The sequence below is a fragment of the Onychostruthus taczanowskii genome, unplaced genomic scaffold, assembly GCF_017590055.1.
Source record: "Onychostruthus taczanowskii isolate IOZ18803 unplaced genomic scaffold, ASM1759005v1 scaffold134, whole genome shotgun sequence".
Taxonomy (NCBI): Eukaryota; Metazoa; Chordata; class Aves; order Passeriformes; family Passeridae; genus Onychostruthus; species Onychostruthus taczanowskii.
In genome coordinates, this window is record NW_024498507.1 from 344,139 (window position 1) to 362,625 (window position 18,487).

An 18,487-nucleotide genomic window follows, 5' to 3' on the forward strand; every position below is an offset into this window, starting at 1 on the left:
GATCAGAGTCAAAGCTGTTTTTTCTTGCAGTTGCATTTCCAGCATCTGGATTTCAGTGAAAATATTTTACTGAATAATCTGGGTCACAGAACAACATTCTGTGTGATGAAATGCAAATATTTTGCAGAGAGCATGATATCTTCTTTTTTTGATTAGACATAAATAGACTTCAAGGACAGATCAAGACTAAGAAAAATAGTTATATCCTGGGGAAACAAGTGATTCTATGGGTTCACCTCAACACTAAAAGAGGAAAAGTATAAGCTGTCCTTTCAAATTCTGAAATTTAATGAGGTAAAATCCCACTCTTTTCAAGATGAAGCCTGCTGCCTACTGGAGAATTCATCCATCTGACTGGAAAACAAAAAAAAAAATGCAGGTTTATTAAGTCTTAGAATGTGCAGAAGGAATAAGAGTGTCTAATTTCCCTAAAATGCATTTATTCCCTATTACATTTTATTAGTTGGGCAAAGGAAATAAGTGACCACATTCTTGGGAAAAATATTTGAGACTCAGAAGGCTATGGTCTGGGAGAAAAATCTCTTACCCAGTTAAAAAAAAAAAAAGTCAAAGGCAACTAATGGAAATACACCACTGATATATACAACAGCCATTTCTGACATACCTGTGACTTGATGAACAACTGTAAAGACACACATTTTAAATGTGATTGCAATCAGGGATTAAAACATGCAGGCAAAGTACAAACATATTTAGTCAAAATAATAACATAAAACTTCATGTATCTTTATATCCTTATTCAGCCAATAAAATATCTCCAGAATAAAACAAGCAGTAGAATCAGGACAATAAGTAAATATATTTTATACACCTCATCCATGCCTCTCTTTCTGCATATAAAGTTTTCTTTGTTTTCAGCATCTGAAGAGTCCAAAGTGAGTGCCTTGTTAAACCTCACAATCACAACTAACAATGAATGCCAGGAATAACAAGTTCAGCTTGGACAGAAAGGTTTTTCTTCCCAGTCTGGATTTCCCTAAGATTCATCAGTTTTGCTCCTCTGCATTCTGGTTGCTGAGGTCATAGTGTCTTTTATAGGAAAATGAGCTGCTTATAAATTTTCAGCTCTGCAAGTTTTGGGAGTTGATGGAAAATCCCCAGCCTCAGGGCTTAGCTGGCTAAGAAAACACTACAGCAACCCTTTTTTTGTAGTCACTCAAATATAAAAGCCTTTTAAAAGAGATGGAAATGTTCAGAGTGTTTGTCTTGGGCAATCCTTCTGTGCGCAGGGACCAACTTGATTAATTTTTACCTTATAATGTTAGCCAAAAATTACTCCTATTCCTCAGGACTGTAGGAAAGTGCAGGTGACAGACATAGTCTGGAATAAAATCAGATGGAGACAACCCACAGCAGGCAGTCTGTATTTTGTGCATTGCTACTTTCCAAAGGACACTACCTGTGCAGGACGAGCAGCACCCAGAAACAGACAAATATGCTGCTCTGCATAAGAGACCTGCCAGGTCCCTACAGCACAGAAACTCTCTGGTGAATTTTATTTTTGCCAGCAGCTTTTGTTTCACGAGAGTGTCATGTCCCTGCCTGGCAGTGAAGCACCCAGGAAAGAAACATGTGCTGGTGCCAGACTCTGCTGTGGGACTCCTGGGACAAGGATGCCTGACAAATACAGACCAGGTGATCACAGCTCCTCCTTTTGTTGCACCTACCCTGGAAATACAGACAACTACGTCTTTTTTTGTATTGAATGACTCACTGATATTGATCCAAGGGTTAGGAAGAAGTTGCCAACATGCTTCAAAATTAAGAGAAGCCAGACTGCCTTGTAAGGTGTGAGTGGTCAGAGCTGTGAAAAACAACAGGGGGTTGAACTACAACTAGCTTCACCCTTCTGCAACCAGCCTGGTAGAGGAACTGCAACTTAGTGGACCCAAATATCTAGCTCTGGTGGCTGTGACAGGGCTGTCTCCCCACAGTGAAAGAGAAGGGCCAGCTCTGCCCACTCCTATGCTTCTGCTCTGTTCAAATGCTCCAAAATAATCAAAGCTGAATTTTAAAAAGAATGTAATGAATATACCAAAAAATTATATAATAAACAAAAGAAAAAAAAATCCAGATTTTTTTTTTTCTGTTTTCTTAGGCTGCTGGGGTCTGCCTTATACTCTGAAATTTTTCTTCAGATTTTTTCATCAAAAATGAAATCTGACATAGTCACCAGAATCCAAGCCCGATGGTTTTAAAAATAAAAAAAAAAAAGTCTTGTACTATAGGAGTCATGATAAAGTCATAAGAATATCTGTCCTATTTCTTTTCTTCCTCAAAACTCATTAAAGAAGATGGTGGACTGAAGCAGAGCACTAGCACACACAAAATCTGCCTATGCATACGTTAAAAGAAATATATAGTTCAAGAACAAGTAAGGTCAGAAGAAGATTGTGGTCACCCTTAACTAAATGATGCAACAATCCCTAAAATGCAAAAATTCTTAAGCACAAATTGAAAAGTTCCGTGTTCAGAGGGGTGCTCTGAAAACTTCTGCCTTTAAAATTAGCACTGCACATGCAATCAGCAATTTACTCTGGAACTGGAACTGTGGGCTAAATTAATTTTTTCAGATCAGCAAAATAAATAAAAATTATTTTAGAAAAATTATTTCTGCCAATTTGTAATCAGCTTCTGTAATGGAAGCCAGCTAGAAGTAATATAGCTATTATTTAAACTGCATATTCAAACTCCTACACTTGAAAGAACAGAATCTGAAAATGCAGAAATACAGAATATACCCAAATTTCCCATATGAAAGTCACAATCCACACCATATCATCTGAAATGCAATAGCTATTTATAAAGCCAGTCACTGAAAACATCTTGCCCCTAAACCATCCATTGACTAATCAATAAGCCTGCCCAGTACAGTACGCTCTTTTCCAACACTGAAATCAATGAAATTGACAAAATTGAGTGAGTGGCAAGTACAGATTAGCTGGGAGGTGCAAACTGATGTCAGTGCAGCTATTTCTCCACTATAGGGGGCCTGAAACTGTGAGCTTGCAAAAACTGTGAGCTCTTCATTAAAGCTCTAACCTTCCTTTCAGTAGCACCCAAACAACCACAGTGACTTTGTGGTGCAGAGCTTGAGAGTTACTAAGGTACAGCTCAAAGACCAGTTTAATTCTCAAAAATCCCAAAACCATCTGCAAGAAATTTCTTATCCAAGTTCTGCCCTAAAAATCTCAGCCTGGGCACTTCCACTGACATTTTGTGACCTCTCCTGAGGTTTGGCTTTTCACACTTCTACCAACACAACCACTTTATTTACAGACTGCATTTCCACCATTAATCATAGAAATCTAGCAGTAATGGACTAATACATTCCAAGTGCTTGGCAAGTTAAGTGATGAAGAAAGTCCATAGCTGTTCCTTGACAAAATGAATTTGTTTCTTCTGTCCTCTTTCAACTGATCTGGCAGTCTTGGCTGACAACTTCAACAACTAAAATTTCCGTGAAGAGGTGTAGAGGATTAGTTTTTAAAATACCATAATATTAATTAAAATCGCAAATATCTTAGAGTTTATGAAAACTTATAAGATTTGTGAAGGTAACCATCTAGTAAAGGTTAGGATTTATGTTCCCAAGATATTGTACTGTCCAGCTGATTTCAGGAGAAAAAAATCTTCCAAGATTTGATATCCATGCAAGGTTCATGGACCTGGTGATGTGACTTCACTATAAAGTTATGCCTCAATTTTCAACATGAACAGCTGAATCTTGTTGGTAATGCTCAGGCAAGAGGATTGCAGATGGATACACCAGCACCTGGCTTATAACGGCTTAACTGCAAAGAGCACTGTAGCATGTCCAGGTTTCTGGCTCTTTCTCACCCATCTGAAATCAGAATTTTCACTATCTGACAAGAACTGACAAATGAGAAATACCTTCTGCTTTCATGCAAAAAGGAGCCAAGAAGTCTGGTACCTCAGACTGTATCATTTCAAGGTGAAAATATTCGAGGTATTAGAGTGGCAGATGAACCCACCAGCCAGCATCAAGCAACAGAACATGATATGGAAAGGAAAAGCCAGGAGGTCTGGGATAGCATGTCAGACAAATATATGCTGAATGAGCTGATGAGAAATGCTGGTAGTTAAGCAGTAAATATCATCCAATCCCACTTGGGAGATGGAATCTTCTACTGTAACATCAGTGAAAGGTAGAGACAAGTGTTGTGCTGAAATGACAGAAATGCAGTCCCTCTGAGGGAGCACTGGAGCTGAGTGACCACTGAAGCTGATGGGTCTTTGGTCTCCACCGGTTTGCTTTTCCCATCCTGAATGCTGCATCTTAAGAGGAGGAAAGTGCTGTAACTTTTAACCTGAGACAAACTCTTTAGATGTCATCACTCTTTGGATTTAGTTATTCAGTAGTGAAAGGACCAAATTACAAGATACAGTGACGGGATTTCAAATGACATTGATTGTAATAAACTTTTAAATTTTCTTTTAAACACACGCACTGCTAATTCTCTGCAATGAGGCTTGATACACTGTATTCAGAAATGGTTTCCTGTAGATAAGTCAAAATGTGACCTAATTATGTAATAAAAAAGAAGTTTCACTTACTACTAAAAGCAAAAGTATTGCTTCATTTCTGTGAAAACTATAATACAATCTGCATACAGTTGCACCTAGCTTGATGTCTCACCTCATTTCACAGACCAATATACACTAAATACAGAAGTACCTTTTCCAGCATGACTGTCAGTTATTGTTGGGTTTAATGCTGGTGAACAATGGAACTCAGATCAGACAGGAAATAAACAAAATTGTTAACTATCTTGCTGGAGATGAGAAACCATATGACATTTGGAGCTGGCATTATTCTATACAGGAACAAGGTACAAAAGTACTTAGGTTAGAGTTTTATAAATACCAGATATACACAGTCAGGAAGAAGTTGGCAGGTTAAGAAAGGACAAGCACAGCTCTATAATAATAAACAGCTGAGAAAGAAGGAAAGAGCATATGTGACATTATATCTCGGAAGCCCATTTTTGCCCAAGACAATTTAATTACACTTGGATAGATGTTCAGTGTGGTAGAACAAATCTGCCTTGGTTTATACACTGCCATAGTTTACCTGATTCTCTCTGCTAAAGCAAAACCACCACCACCACCCCACAACCAAAACACAAAGAATGGGACTACAGTGGCAATGTGGCAGAATGCAGACAATGAACCCCTCAAACCTCCCCAGAGCACCACAGCAAAGTCCTGAAGCATATCCTGCAAGCATTTATATACCAACTGAACTTCATGTACTGTGATTAATTTCCCTGACACCATGTGGGTTTCATTGCAGCACAGAAAACCAAATACAGACTTATGTATTTTTAGGATCAGGATCTACTTAACACAAGTCAGCTATGATTTAATATGTCTGTACTTAATGTGCAGTTTACTAAATGTGAGAGAATTCTGTATTTTATTTTAGTTTGTGTTTTTTCCCCAGAACAGCAGGTATGTTGTTTCAACATTAATGCTGATGTTAAAAACTCTGCAGTTACTAGTGTTTATTTGAAGAATTAAAAAGTTGTCTAGTGCACCTGGGAACAGAGGTACAGTAGCCTCATATTTAAAAGCCTAAAGAGCACTACTAGGGATGCTGCCCATTTACGACTCTTTAGCAGCTTCGATTTTTCACAAGAATTAGTGTTCTAATCAGAATGCATCTGTGTAATGTTTTTCTCATGCTGATCATGTGTCACCAGTTCAGTGATTGCCTTGTGCTCTCACTGCATATGCTGGGTAAGAATATTCAGATTGTTATCTGCTGGTAGAAGAGGTAATACAGCATTTCTAGCCACAAAATAGTGCCACAAAAAAAAAGCTGTAGTATTGAACATCAGGGATGTACAATAAAAAGATAGACCATCCTTCGGGCCTGTGCTTAGTGTAACAATCTGGATCTAAATAAGCATTAATATTCACAAGGTAAGTGGGTAGTTCAGCATCAGTCTTTTTTTACAGTGTTAGAAGTTGTGCATTCATGTCATGCATGCACACTGTCATGCACAGGTCAAAAAGGATTTTTTGTTACAGCATTTAAATTTTGTAAAGTTGGAGGCAAAGGCTTCCAATCTTGACAGTAAGCCCCTATACTACAGTTTGTGCTAGAAAGTGATATCTTTCAGGGCAGGATACAGAGAGGATGTAGTGGTCTTTAGCTGCAAACCCACTGCTCACTAATTATACTGGGAAACTCTAGACTGACTACCCAGAGAAACAACTGAGATTTCCAGTGACACTTCAGAACAACCTTCTCTGAAACACTTAGAGAACTTAGTGTCCTGATGAGAAGTAGTAAGCTGTGCAGTTACTATTTATCACAATATCTTTTATGTATTTTTTCAGTTATGTACATTAATGCTAATCACTGGTTCAAACCCCAGCATTTCACATGTTCAACTCTGAAACTATTACTATGTTTGAAAACTAACATCTGAAGTAAGTGATTTTTTTAACTCTTCATATTTAGTTCAAAAACTAAATAGTTCATAGTTCAATATGTTTAACTCTTCATATTTTTTCACATTCCACTTGCTATTAACTGAACATGAAAGAATGTGTATGGGATACATATTGTCCATCATGCAACCTTCTCTTCTGCTCTACTTTTAAACATTTAAAACTATTTCTGTCTGTGGAGGTTGATTTGTACAAGGACATTATAAGAACTGAAGTTTTAACCCTTACAATTTTTACAACTTTACAAATACTCAGATTTGAAAGTTAGGTTATAATAATATGATATCATGATATGATCTGGTGATGTTGATATGATCAATTTAAAAGTAGTGCATATGTAACAATACTGACTTTTTTTCCTTCTGATCCAAGATCTATTTTCTCCCAAGAATACATTCAGTGCACAGGACTGGCCAAAGACCACTGAAATCAATGGAAAGGTTACCTGTACCTTTGATGAAATATGGATCGGGGTTTGAGCACAACACTGCTCGCTTCATTGCCTTGTCACAAGGGCTGAATTTGGCTTAGACAGAGGTAAAGCAGTTCATCCCATGTACCTTTAGTAAATAGCACACATTTTAACCCCACCGTTCACCTCCCAGGAATTTAGAGTATTTTGTTATGCTGGTTCTGTTAAGGGGCCACAACATTTACACAGGTAAAATGAATGATTGAAACACAGAGAGTTGTTTGTACTTACAGGTATCTGGCTTGAGCTGACTGTTGGTAATTCCAAAATACTGTGGATTTTCAATGACAGGAATCTTTGTCATCCCAATGATGACTGCATCAGGACCCCCCTCAGAAGAAGATGGAGTGTTACTGCCATTTGAGATGTGGTGGAGGGGACTGGCTGAATCGTCGTCATTGCTGATGACCGAAGAAGGACCTAGAGTTAGAAACAAAGATTTTCTTGTAACCCAGTGTATGTTTCTCTTCACTCACATGAGTAATTTATCTTTTCTTATTTTTTTTTTAAGTTTTGGCCAGTTGTCCTCCATTCCTACAGTCAACAACTCTTTTTGTGTGGCTTGTTGACCTTACTTCAAAATTTTGTACCTCTGGGTGCAGATGGAGAACAGTGGTTTTTTGTCCATTAGGAATTGGAATAAAAACAAGTTTTTGTACTGGTACATCACCTGGAGTAAATGTCAGTGTTCAGCTCAGTCTGTCACTGTGCAATATCTCAAAACTTGTTGAAATAATGTTGTCATTCTCAGAAAAAAAGCAATGGAATATGCACATTAACTTTTTTACCTTATGCCCTACTTGAAGCACACAGCAGTAACATCACAAATCCAGGGAATGCCTGCCCTACCTGGCATTACAACAAGACAAAAGACACTGAGCAAATGGGCTCATCCCGATGTGGGAAGCTGCTAATTTCTGAAAGAAACACAGTTCGGGGCAAAAATCCAGGGGACAATTAGCATAGTTCCAGAGGTAAAGAGAAGATGCTGAGAGGAGTAGAGGAGTAAAACCTGAAGCTACTGCAGAGAGGCTCATCCTATCCAGGGGCACATCCTCCTGGCTCCCCAGTCCATATATTAATCCAGTCACCTTCCAGAAAAAGGTCTATTGTGAACGGTAATTCAGTGATAGTTTTTGTTTTGTTTTCACTCCATGCTTTGTATTTTTAATGAAAGTGCCACACAGATAAAACCTTGCAAATGGATTTTAAAAAATATCCTGCTTAGCACAGTGTCCCACTTCTGTGAACTGCAGGAGCCTTTGAACTAACAGCAAATCAGCACAGATAACATTTGAACTCTTGACATCTAACCCTGTCACTTAAATTCCACATTACTTCCAGTTTTAGAAAACCAGAAGCACCATTAAGCAGCAAAGATATTTTGCATAATGTCCTGACTCAAGGGACAGCAGAGATCACACATATTTCACTTCATTCTCCATCCACATTAACTAAGGTTTTTTGGGATGATATTCACATATTTTAATTGTAACAATCAAAAGACAATGCTAGAAACAGATTGAAAAAATCACCCTCTGGAAGTGCCTATTCTGAAATAGCATCTTTAGCCAACTGCATTTAGCCTCTGGGCAGCAGCAACAGCTTGAGCAAATGTCCCCGTGAAAAAGGGGGCAGAAGAGAAGACCTTGAGGACAATAAAAAACTGTTTTTACTCCAAGTCGCCCAATTGCAACATGCTGGACTCCCAGACAGTTTTAGACAAGGACAGAAGGCACACTGTAGAGGTAAGACAGAGCTGAGTAACCAGGCATGTAGATGGCAGCTGTGTCTGCAGGAGAGATAGGAAATGCAGAGGAGAGACCAGCAGGGCCACCAGCAGGTTCTGTATGCACATTACTGAGGACATGAGAGAAGACAAGGTGGGATCCACCGTAGCAGACACACAGCTGAAGAACCAGATGAGAAAAAGGACAGTCCCAAGCACAGCAAAGAAAAGGCAGCTTTAAAGAAACTCCTGCTCTTCTGCAACTCACTGTATCATTAACAAAGCTACTTAATCATTATACATCAGGGCTCACAGCCATAAAACTTAAATATCCTGGCATGTGGCTATTCAACCCTATATTTCGAGACATAAGTATATTCACACCCCCGTCTAGCTTTTCTTTCTCTCCAGTTGGTTTAATGGTGCATGAGGGAAATGTTCTCAAAGTTTGAAAAAGTGCTTCCCCCCCAGCCTGAAACACTAGAAGTAATTTTTCAAATACCTGGCACTTCACGGGAAAGTCGCTGTTGACAAATGTAAGTAAAGCCTAGATCTTTGCAATTTATCAAGTGAAATACTCATACCAAGGCTGGTTTTGTCATTATTGATCACTCAGATCCTCACATGATTGACTCTACTGGGAAAGATGCCAGGATAAAGAATTTTTGGTAAAAAATTCTGTAGTGAAGGGCAGAGCCTAACAAATTGTGGGAATGGGCCACTCAGATGGCACAGCCAATACTTATGGTAAGTCACAACACATTTTTCAGATGCATAAGAGTTGTTTGCACAAACATTTGGAGTGCTACCCATTTAAAGCTGCATTCAGTTTTTGGTAGACACCATCCTTACATTTATAAACTTTCTGAATTTCTATTTGTCGATTAAAAAAAAGCAGGCTGTTTAATACTTTCTTGTGAAAACAAAATACTTTTATACTAATATACTTTTGTATGAGGTTCAAATCCCTTCTCTCACAGCAAACAGGGAAATTCTGTCCACTCTGAAACATAATAGATGCATGTCTTTAAGGCCTTTTCAGTCTGGCTGTTCTCTGCTACACAGGAGGAGGCTCTTTTGTCATTGTTTGCTTCCAACATACTTGCCATGATGGCAAGGAAAAGTGACCATTACACATTTCTAGATGTTAAAGTGGGATAACGACTAAGGAACTCAGTCTATTCATTGAATAATTTCTGCAATACTTCAAGATCCAATTTTGTAGGGTGAACTACTATTTTCAACCAGTGTAAACCGCAAAGTGCTGCAGGTGAAAAGTAGACAGCTGTTCTGTAAAGCTACTCAATTAGGTTTGCTGGTAAAAGCTAGTCTTTTGTGTGTAATGAAGTAGGTTCCAAGTCTATACAGCTCTCTGATGTAGGTGAGGGAAACCCGGAAAATAAGGTGACCTTCATGTCAATTCCTGGCAGTACAAAACAGTTTAAGGACAATTCAATTCTAGGAACCTTGTTGCTATATCACTCTGTAATCCCTGTTATTAGCAACATCTCATGCAATGCTTTATGAAATAGTTGTTTGCATTCAAAATCTTATTTCCTGTCTAGTTCTTCTCTAATTAAGACAATTAGAATCTCTCAGATGGAATTTTTTGTGTATCAGAGGCAGACGAGTTCACATCATTTCAAACTTCCCTTTTCCTGACCTTTTTTTATCAATATAAGCAAACTTTTACATAGACCATTTCCACACTTGTTTATTTGCTAGACTATCTACTCATTCTACTAATCAAAAAGTTACATTTAATTATTTGAGCGCACTAAGCCACATTACAGCTATAGACCAGCCAGCTCTGCAGCTGGCTATGATATTCAAGTAATGTAAAAGCATTTCTAGGATGCAAGATGAGACTATCACCTGTGCTAACAGCAAATGAGAGCTGTCCTTTTCGGAATGGGTTCTTTGCTCAAAATGAAGGATAATTTCTTGGAGCACCTTGGAGTGTGGTTTCATCCACATGAAATGTGGTCACAGAATTACTTGTCAAAGGTAGAACAAGTATGATAATTACACTCAGTCACCTACACCTGCCTCTGGTTTTCATAAAATCTGCTCTTTGTTTTACACCTGAAATCTGAAAATTTTAGACAAAATATAGTAGGTTGGAGTGAAAGTCATGGGTTATCAGTTGTCAATAGCTGTTGCCAAGAACTGATTCACAGCTGGCTTAAGCTTTTAAGAAGACTCCAGAGACCTTCTACCAGTCTGCTGCCCAGAATCTTCCCTTGATTTCTCTTTTAGACAATTTTTCTTAAGAAGACAGGTTGGAGCCAGACAAGTATCTGTACTCTGCTTTGGGGAAGATGTGGGCTATCCACCACGGTGATGAATTACTCTTCTATTTGATATTAAGCTAAAGACTTATCCATTCTGCATCACCTAGGCTCAAGAAAAATCCCTTTTGTGTACAAAAAAAGACTAGCAGCTCTCTAAAAAAGTCGTGACATGTAAGAAAACCAATTATATTTGAAACATGTCAATTTGAAATTGACATGTAAGAAAACCAATTATATTTGAAACCAATTATATTTGAAAACCAATATATATTTGATGAGCTACAATAAAACCAAAATGCCTCCAACAGCTGGGTGGGGAATTTTCCTCAACACAAAATATGGGGAAAGGCAGAAAGAGCAAATTTCACATACTGCACATTCCAAGAAGAACTGTGATATCCTTTGAACAGTGTATGTCTGCACTGCACTTTACCTTGGTGGTGCCAAAAAAATTGAGTTTCCCTAGGTTAAGAAATAAAATTTAATTCTATTATTTTCTAGGTATGCTCCTATTTTTGATCAGGCAAAGGAGATTCATTATTAATGTGTACAGCCTTTCATGACAGGAAAAACTAAGAAAATTGGGATTGTGCAGCCTGCAAAAGAGAAGGCTTCAGGATGACTTCATTGTATCCTTCCAGTACCTGAAGGGAGCCTATAGGAAAAATGGAGCAAAACTGTTTACAAGAGCATGCAGTGACAGGACTAGGGGCAATGAAAGAGAGCAGGATTAAATTAGATATTAGGAAGAAATTCTTTGCTGTGAGGGTGGTGAGGCACTGGAAAAGGTTGCCCAGAGAAGCTGTGGATGCCCCATCCCTGGAACTTTTCAAGGCCAGGCTAGTCTACCTGAAAGGTGTCTCTGCCCATGGTACGGGTGCTAGGAACTGGGTGAACCTTTAAGGTCCCTTCCAACCCAAGCCATTCTATGACTCTATTCTATGGTTCATTATACTCCTATCACCATCAGATTTAATGCAGTTTTAACGTGCATGCTGCACTGCTATTTGTTGGAGCTACTTTTGCACGACAATTTTCTGTGCAACACACATCACTCCAATTGTCCCAAAGTACCTACTAATGGCTCAGGCACACTGGAAGAAAATAGGGGCAATAAAATACCACAAAACCCACTTTGATTTTAGCTTTGTGGTTGGAGTTGTGTATTTGCAAGGATGCATCTACTTACTCAACTGTTAAGAAGCACGTCATGTAAAATGCAGCATTTATAGAGACAATTTTGTGCTGTGATGCCTTAATAAATATTGTTTCTTCCATGAAAAATTATGCCGATTCTTAGGTCTCAGTGGACCTTCTCTAGCATTGGCTCTTAGCTCCCCTAGGAACAGGGATCAGTCTGTGCTAAGACCTGGTAACAGAACACTGTCAAGTTAAAAGCACAACAGTGAAAGTATGTCACATCAGTCAGCACCTCTACTAAATTCCAAGGCTATAAAGAATCTTCTCCTTTTTTTCCTTTTGGGAGGGATGTATTTTTTCACTAGTTAAATACATTGTTCTGAAAAGCAATTACACAAGATTTCTTGTCCTGTGAGATTCCCATGTTTGCTGTACATTTTTATATTTTCTGCATGATTGAAATGAAAGTTTTATGCTTCAGCAAGAGCAGATATTAAATTTTTCCTCTTATCAAAACAAGAGCCAACTTTCTCACCAGAAGAAGCACCTTTTCAGCTTTATTCTAAAAATCATGATCTTATCTTTTACTCTCTCTCGAAGACAAGTAATCAATCAGAGCTTGGCACACTTTTTTCCTGACTAAGGTGCTAAGTTTTACTTCAAATATTCCTTTGTATTTCCATGTTCAGAAACGGTGGTACCAAACGTGGTACCAACACTGTTAGACTGAACAAGAAAGTCAGGACAATAGAAAGAAATCCAATTATAGAAAAAATATTTTATACTATTGGTCTCTAAAAATGCAGTATGTTATATATAGGGAATTGAATTAAAAGATGTAAACAGAACTCAAGAAAAAAACCCAAAACCAAACCAAACCACCAACCAACCTATCAAAAGAAGACTGAATATGCTTCTGAAGAGAAACAAGTTAAATCTTGCTTTGCTTGGTGCAGATGTCCAAGGTGAAGTCAGATTGTTCTGCTAATCTAGAGTGGACTTAATAAAACCATGGTCTTTGCTTTGCAGTTGTTAATGCTTGTAACAAGGGAAAGCTCAAGGCAAGGCACTCCCAAGTTTTGTCAGCAGTTCAGCTGTGTGGAGCAATAGCACATCTTGCCTCTACCCATCTTCTAACTGACCTTTCCTGTCTCATATCCCCATCCCTGCCAGCTTCCCAGACAGCAGCCATTAGTCTTAATCTTTGTGTAGCCATCTCTACAGTCACTGTCACATGCAGTTGCAAAATGAGTATTAGGGGGTTAAACCTCCTTTATTGTGGTGAAAGGACCTCACAAGACCACCCTAAAATGTATTATACCTGAGTCCACCCTGCTAAATAATATTGCTCTTCTCAGATCAAAGAGTGCATGTCCTTCTACCCTGGAACGGTACACTGAGCCAAAACCCACACTGTTACACATTAAGTCTGTGACTCAGAAAACTGAGACTTGCCAGGCTTTAGTGTTTAAAGGATAAACAATTTCACATCTTCTGACAGGTATCATCAATCTGTTTAACTGATTTACACCCACCAGTGCTTGTTTAAGCTTGTACTCTATTGCTTCTTGACATATGAGATGAGAAAAACCTTTTGACACTGCCCAAGAAGTTCAGTTCCCATCCAAGAGGATGCTCCCAGGAAGTCAGAAGAACCCAAACAGAGTGCTGGAGAACATCCTCAAATCCAGCAGACAAACACCTTTGTTCCCACCAGCATGTGCTTCTAACATTTTCTGAATAACAAAAGTAAGTAGGCTTCTTGAAGGTCTCTCAAAGGAGAGTGGAAAAGCAAGGTTTAAACTCCAGAAGCAATCCTTAGGAATCTGTTCACTTACAACTATTGCAAAACAAACTGGAAAAATCAGTTCGAAAATCATGATGAAATTAGACCAATTCAATGGTGATTTGTTTTGTTTGGGTGATGAAGGATAAAAGGTATTTTGCCTTTGTTTTCATGTAAAAAGTCAATGTTTAAATTTTTCTTATTTGTTGCAGCTTCAGAAGAAGCCTAATTGTTTGGTTGTCACTGTACTACTTTCATACAGAGCAAATGATCTATGTTGTTGGATTATCTTCATTCCCACATGGAATAATTTAAGTAATGCATACCTTTGAATCTAATGAAATAACAGGTATGTTATTTAGCTTTACAGTACCAAATTTCTAGGTGTCAAGATGCCTTTTCCCTAAAATACATGTTCATCTTGTAGGAAAACTTATTTCAAATGCCTAGCTCCTCTACAGAGGAACAAACACACAATCTGGGTAATTTCCATTGACATGACGATGCACAGATTTTAGCCACTCAATATTTCATCAGGGCTTTTTGTTCTGGCTTTGAATCTAAGAGCCACAGCTGCATATTTGTTTGCTTGGGTTTTATTCTGGTGTGTGACTGTGAAAGAATCCCAGTCAGTTCCTTTCAGCTGCATTTCTCCTCACAACCTCCTCTGTACTCCCCTGTATCCACGCATTTCTGCATCCCCTCACACACAAACGTAGATCAATTGTTTCTGCAAGGGATGACTCTGAAGGATAGCCTAGGGGACCCCTTCATAATGCAAGTGACTCCCGAAAGTTACACAACCTACAGAGGTCAGGGATAAAGACACTGGTGTCTTGGTCTGGGCCAGACTGGCAAGACAGTTCACCCAAGAAACCTCCTTTGCAGCACTGCAAAGCCCTGTAGGAAAAAGAATGAAGTGTCTAATACATACTTTGTCTGGAAAGGATGAAATGTTCCTAACCCCTCTGCCCTAGTTTCACTCCAGGGCCAGCTCTCCCCAGGGATGCTACCAGCAAAACCTCAAGCTGCATCAAAAGGGTTGCTGATTTCTTTTTCCCTTTCAGCCAGAATGGAAGGCATTTGTGAAACAGATCTAACAACTGCAATCTGGCATGCATTGTCACATTCTTACGCACCATAACCAATAAATCCATGTAGGTCATCCATGATGAGGTATGCACTACCTTTATTTTTGATTTGGAGGCAACAGGAAGAGCACTTAAGCACTGAATTATCCAGCACTGAAGGTGGGATCTCTGTCAAAGTCATGACCAGAACCTGGGAGGAACTGGCGCCCCAGCTGTCAAACCACAGAGCCCTTTGAGACTCATAGCCCTCCTCAGATATAGGATGAATGGTGGCTGTACAGCTGTTCACTGCTCTGTGGACACATTTGCAGTATCTGCAGCTCAGCTGATGTGCCCTGTTATGAAGAATGAGGAATTTATGGCCTCTCATTATTAGCAGTCAAATGAAACACAGACCTAAGAAAAAAAAATAGCTGGGATGTGGGATATTAATCAATATTAATACATGAGCCAGAAAAATAAAGAAACAAGGCAGAAAATGTGAAAGAATTTAAGAAAAAATTATTTATAATTTTTTAATATAGATCATCAGCACTATTCATTATAGTCACCTGCAGGCTTGGATATCTTGGAACATGAGTAAAATTATTATCCTTCAAAAATGCTACAGTGAAAAATCACCACAATAACAAAAAAGATCAACTGGAATGTACTTGCTGGCATGAAGCAAAAAAATAAGAATTCACCTGAAATTAAATGCTTGTTGCGTTGAATTTCATTTAAGAAATATTTAATTAAAAACTGCTTCCTTACAGACTTCTCATAAATAATCCAAGTGTGAGCATTCCCATTCCTAAGACTGGGAATGTGGTCCTCTGTTGTCTAGAAGATAAATACAAAGTGTACAGAAGCAATAAAATTTTCCCGATGCTCCTTTGACTGTCAGAGAAGAACAAAGCTATTTGGAGTAGTTAACTTGAATAATTTTCCTAATTCTGTTCAGTTCAACATAGTTAGATGATAAAGCAGATATGCTATATTGAGGAGAAAGCTCCCTGACTTTGAATTGTATTTGATTATGCAGGGTTTTTTAAGGGGGTGAGGGGGGCAGGGTGGGGGGAAAGCATTACTAATGATCTATCTAAATTTTTTTAAGCCTCAATGATTATTTCCTTGAAGCAGAGATATACTATCTACAAGCCTCTTCCATTCAAGCATATAAAATGAAAATACAATATGGAAAAATCTAGAAATACTCAGAGATTTGATGAAAAACTGAAGAATTGGGATTTCTTTTATCCTCTGAGGACATACACAAGGATAGTCTTCCGATGCATGGTTACAATTTTTATTGCATGTCTTTGACAAACAGGAACTAAATGTTCCATGACAAAAGTGTACTAAGAAAGACCATGGTAAAAACTTTAGAATAGGTCCCCAGGAACAGATCCTCAGGAACTTTGGAATAGATCTTGCTTCCATGAGCACTGCAATTGCTCATAGAAGACTCAGAAATCTCCACTTCTGGAGTTCTTAAAGCCACATGAGGAAAAATGTCTCTTGGGAAAGATACAGGTAGAGTTGATACAGATTTAGGATAGGGAGGGATCTCCTAGGTGCTCCTTCATCCCTAATCTTCCATAATGATAAAAAAATAGTGTGAGTGATCTTACAGGAAAAACCTTAGGTCTTCAAATGTTGATTTATGTCTATTCAGAAACGAAGGAAGCCCAGAGCTCAACAAATACACATCATGGCTCAATGAAATATGTACACTTCCATACATCAGCAGTTCACTTTTCCAGCCCACAGAATAAAGATAGGTTTAGCTGGGTGTGAAGAACACCTGTGCTCTACTACACAGTGGGTTATTCTAGGAGAATAGACACATTGTCTAATAGCATTATTTACATACAATTCATTTCAGTGGGAAATGTCCCTTTATTTCTTCTGAAAAACTTTAATCAGTGGAAGTGTTAATTACATGACATAGTAACACTAATTCTTGTATAATTTCTTACTTTTTGTCAGTGCAAGACTATTACAGGCCCCCAACATTTGCATGGGTTATAAAATCAACACTACAGTGAAATATACCTCTGAATTTGATCCCAACAAGTATTCCAGAATAACATCTTACAAATATTTTTGATTTACAACCTGACTAGCTAAACTTAACCCTGACAAGCTACAAAGAAACAAAACTAAATCAACCCAAACATCATGATCAAATTGTAAACAACATCTGCAGAGATCTGGTTTTGCTGCTCGCTAAGCTCTCACTGAGATGATCTTACAGCACATCTAGAGCTGTTTTGAACTTGCTCTGACGTGGACTGCCTCCTCTTCATCTCCAAACACTTTCACCTTAGGTTTTTATGCTTTCACCTTGGGTGAACAGGCTTTGGGTGCTGATGGCCCCAGTTTTGCACATATTTCAAAGGTAGTAGCTGGCCTTTGGAAGAGGGCTGCTGGAAGGGAAGAGGACTTTGGCACAGAAGACAAGCTGTCCAAACTAGCCCTCAGTGAGCACTAAGGAAGACAGAGGTAACTTTCCTTTCTAACCATTAATACCTGACATTTTATTCCAATTTATATTAGCTTACTTTGCAACAGTGAAACTGATTCCTTTTGTGTCTGTGCAACAGCAGCCATTTCTCTACAGAACCTGTCCTCAAAGCACTCAGAAACATACATATCCCAGACCTTTAAAGAGAATCACAGTCCATGCTCAGAAAACCTTGATGGCCACAAAGAGACTGACAAGAATCTTCTTTTGTGAAGTTTTTTGGTGCTCAGAGATATGTGTAATGAAAAATACTAATGATATCCAGGTGAAGTATTTGGACCAGTCTTACCAGCAGGCTCACTCTAGCACTTCTTCTGTGCACCTCTAAGAAATCATAAGGAAAAGAAAATCAGCCATTTTCATTGTTATAGATTTCCAGATTATGCTCGATTAGATCTTTTGGACGTTGTTTAAAGAACAGTTCATCTTTGGAGATGGCAGGATATATAACAGGCTGTTTGGAGAAATATCTCAGCCAAAACATCTTCAGACCAAAGATGCAGAATTGCCTTCCAACAACACCCTTCTTTCCCAAAGCATAATTGCTAAGGCAGTGGAACTTTACATTCTCAAAATCCTTTTCTAACGCAGATCTAAAAATTACTACAGCGGAGCAAATGACACTCATATATAGAAAGGAAATATGTCAAACTTCTGTTCCAGCAGCATCACTCACAAGCTATAGGATTAGCTGCACAAATTCACTGTCTTGCCTCTACATGATAAACCTCTACTGCCATTTACAGACACCTCCTCCTCCTCCCTGCCACATGATGCCTCATCTGCTGGAGATTCCTCCTGTTACCTCTCTCCTGCCAGCTTTCCTTGAAATTGCTGCTATGGGAAGCAGGAAAATGCCACATACTCAAACCTATTTGCAATATATCAGCTAGATCAGCCATCCCAAAAGTGGCCACACCACAAACTCTGGCAGTTTTGCTACAGCAGATTTGGAAATGGAT

The 18,487-nt window shown here is 38.6% G+C and overlaps 1 protein-coding gene across 3 annotated transcripts in view; it reads right to left on the reverse strand.

The window, feature by feature from the left end:
* NTRK2 (neurotrophic receptor tyrosine kinase 2) overlaps positions 1–18,487 on the reverse strand; it is a 191,977-nt gene that overhangs the window by 69,467 nt on the left and 104,023 nt on the right. For all 3 annotated transcript variants that reach the window (XM_041397035.1, XM_041397036.1, XM_041397033.1), the window contains one exon: positions 7,208–7,396. In XM_041397035.1, coding sequence (XP_041252969.1) covers positions 7,208–7,396 — 189 coding nt within the window. The remainder of the gene's footprint in view (positions 1–7,207; positions 7,397–18,487) is intronic.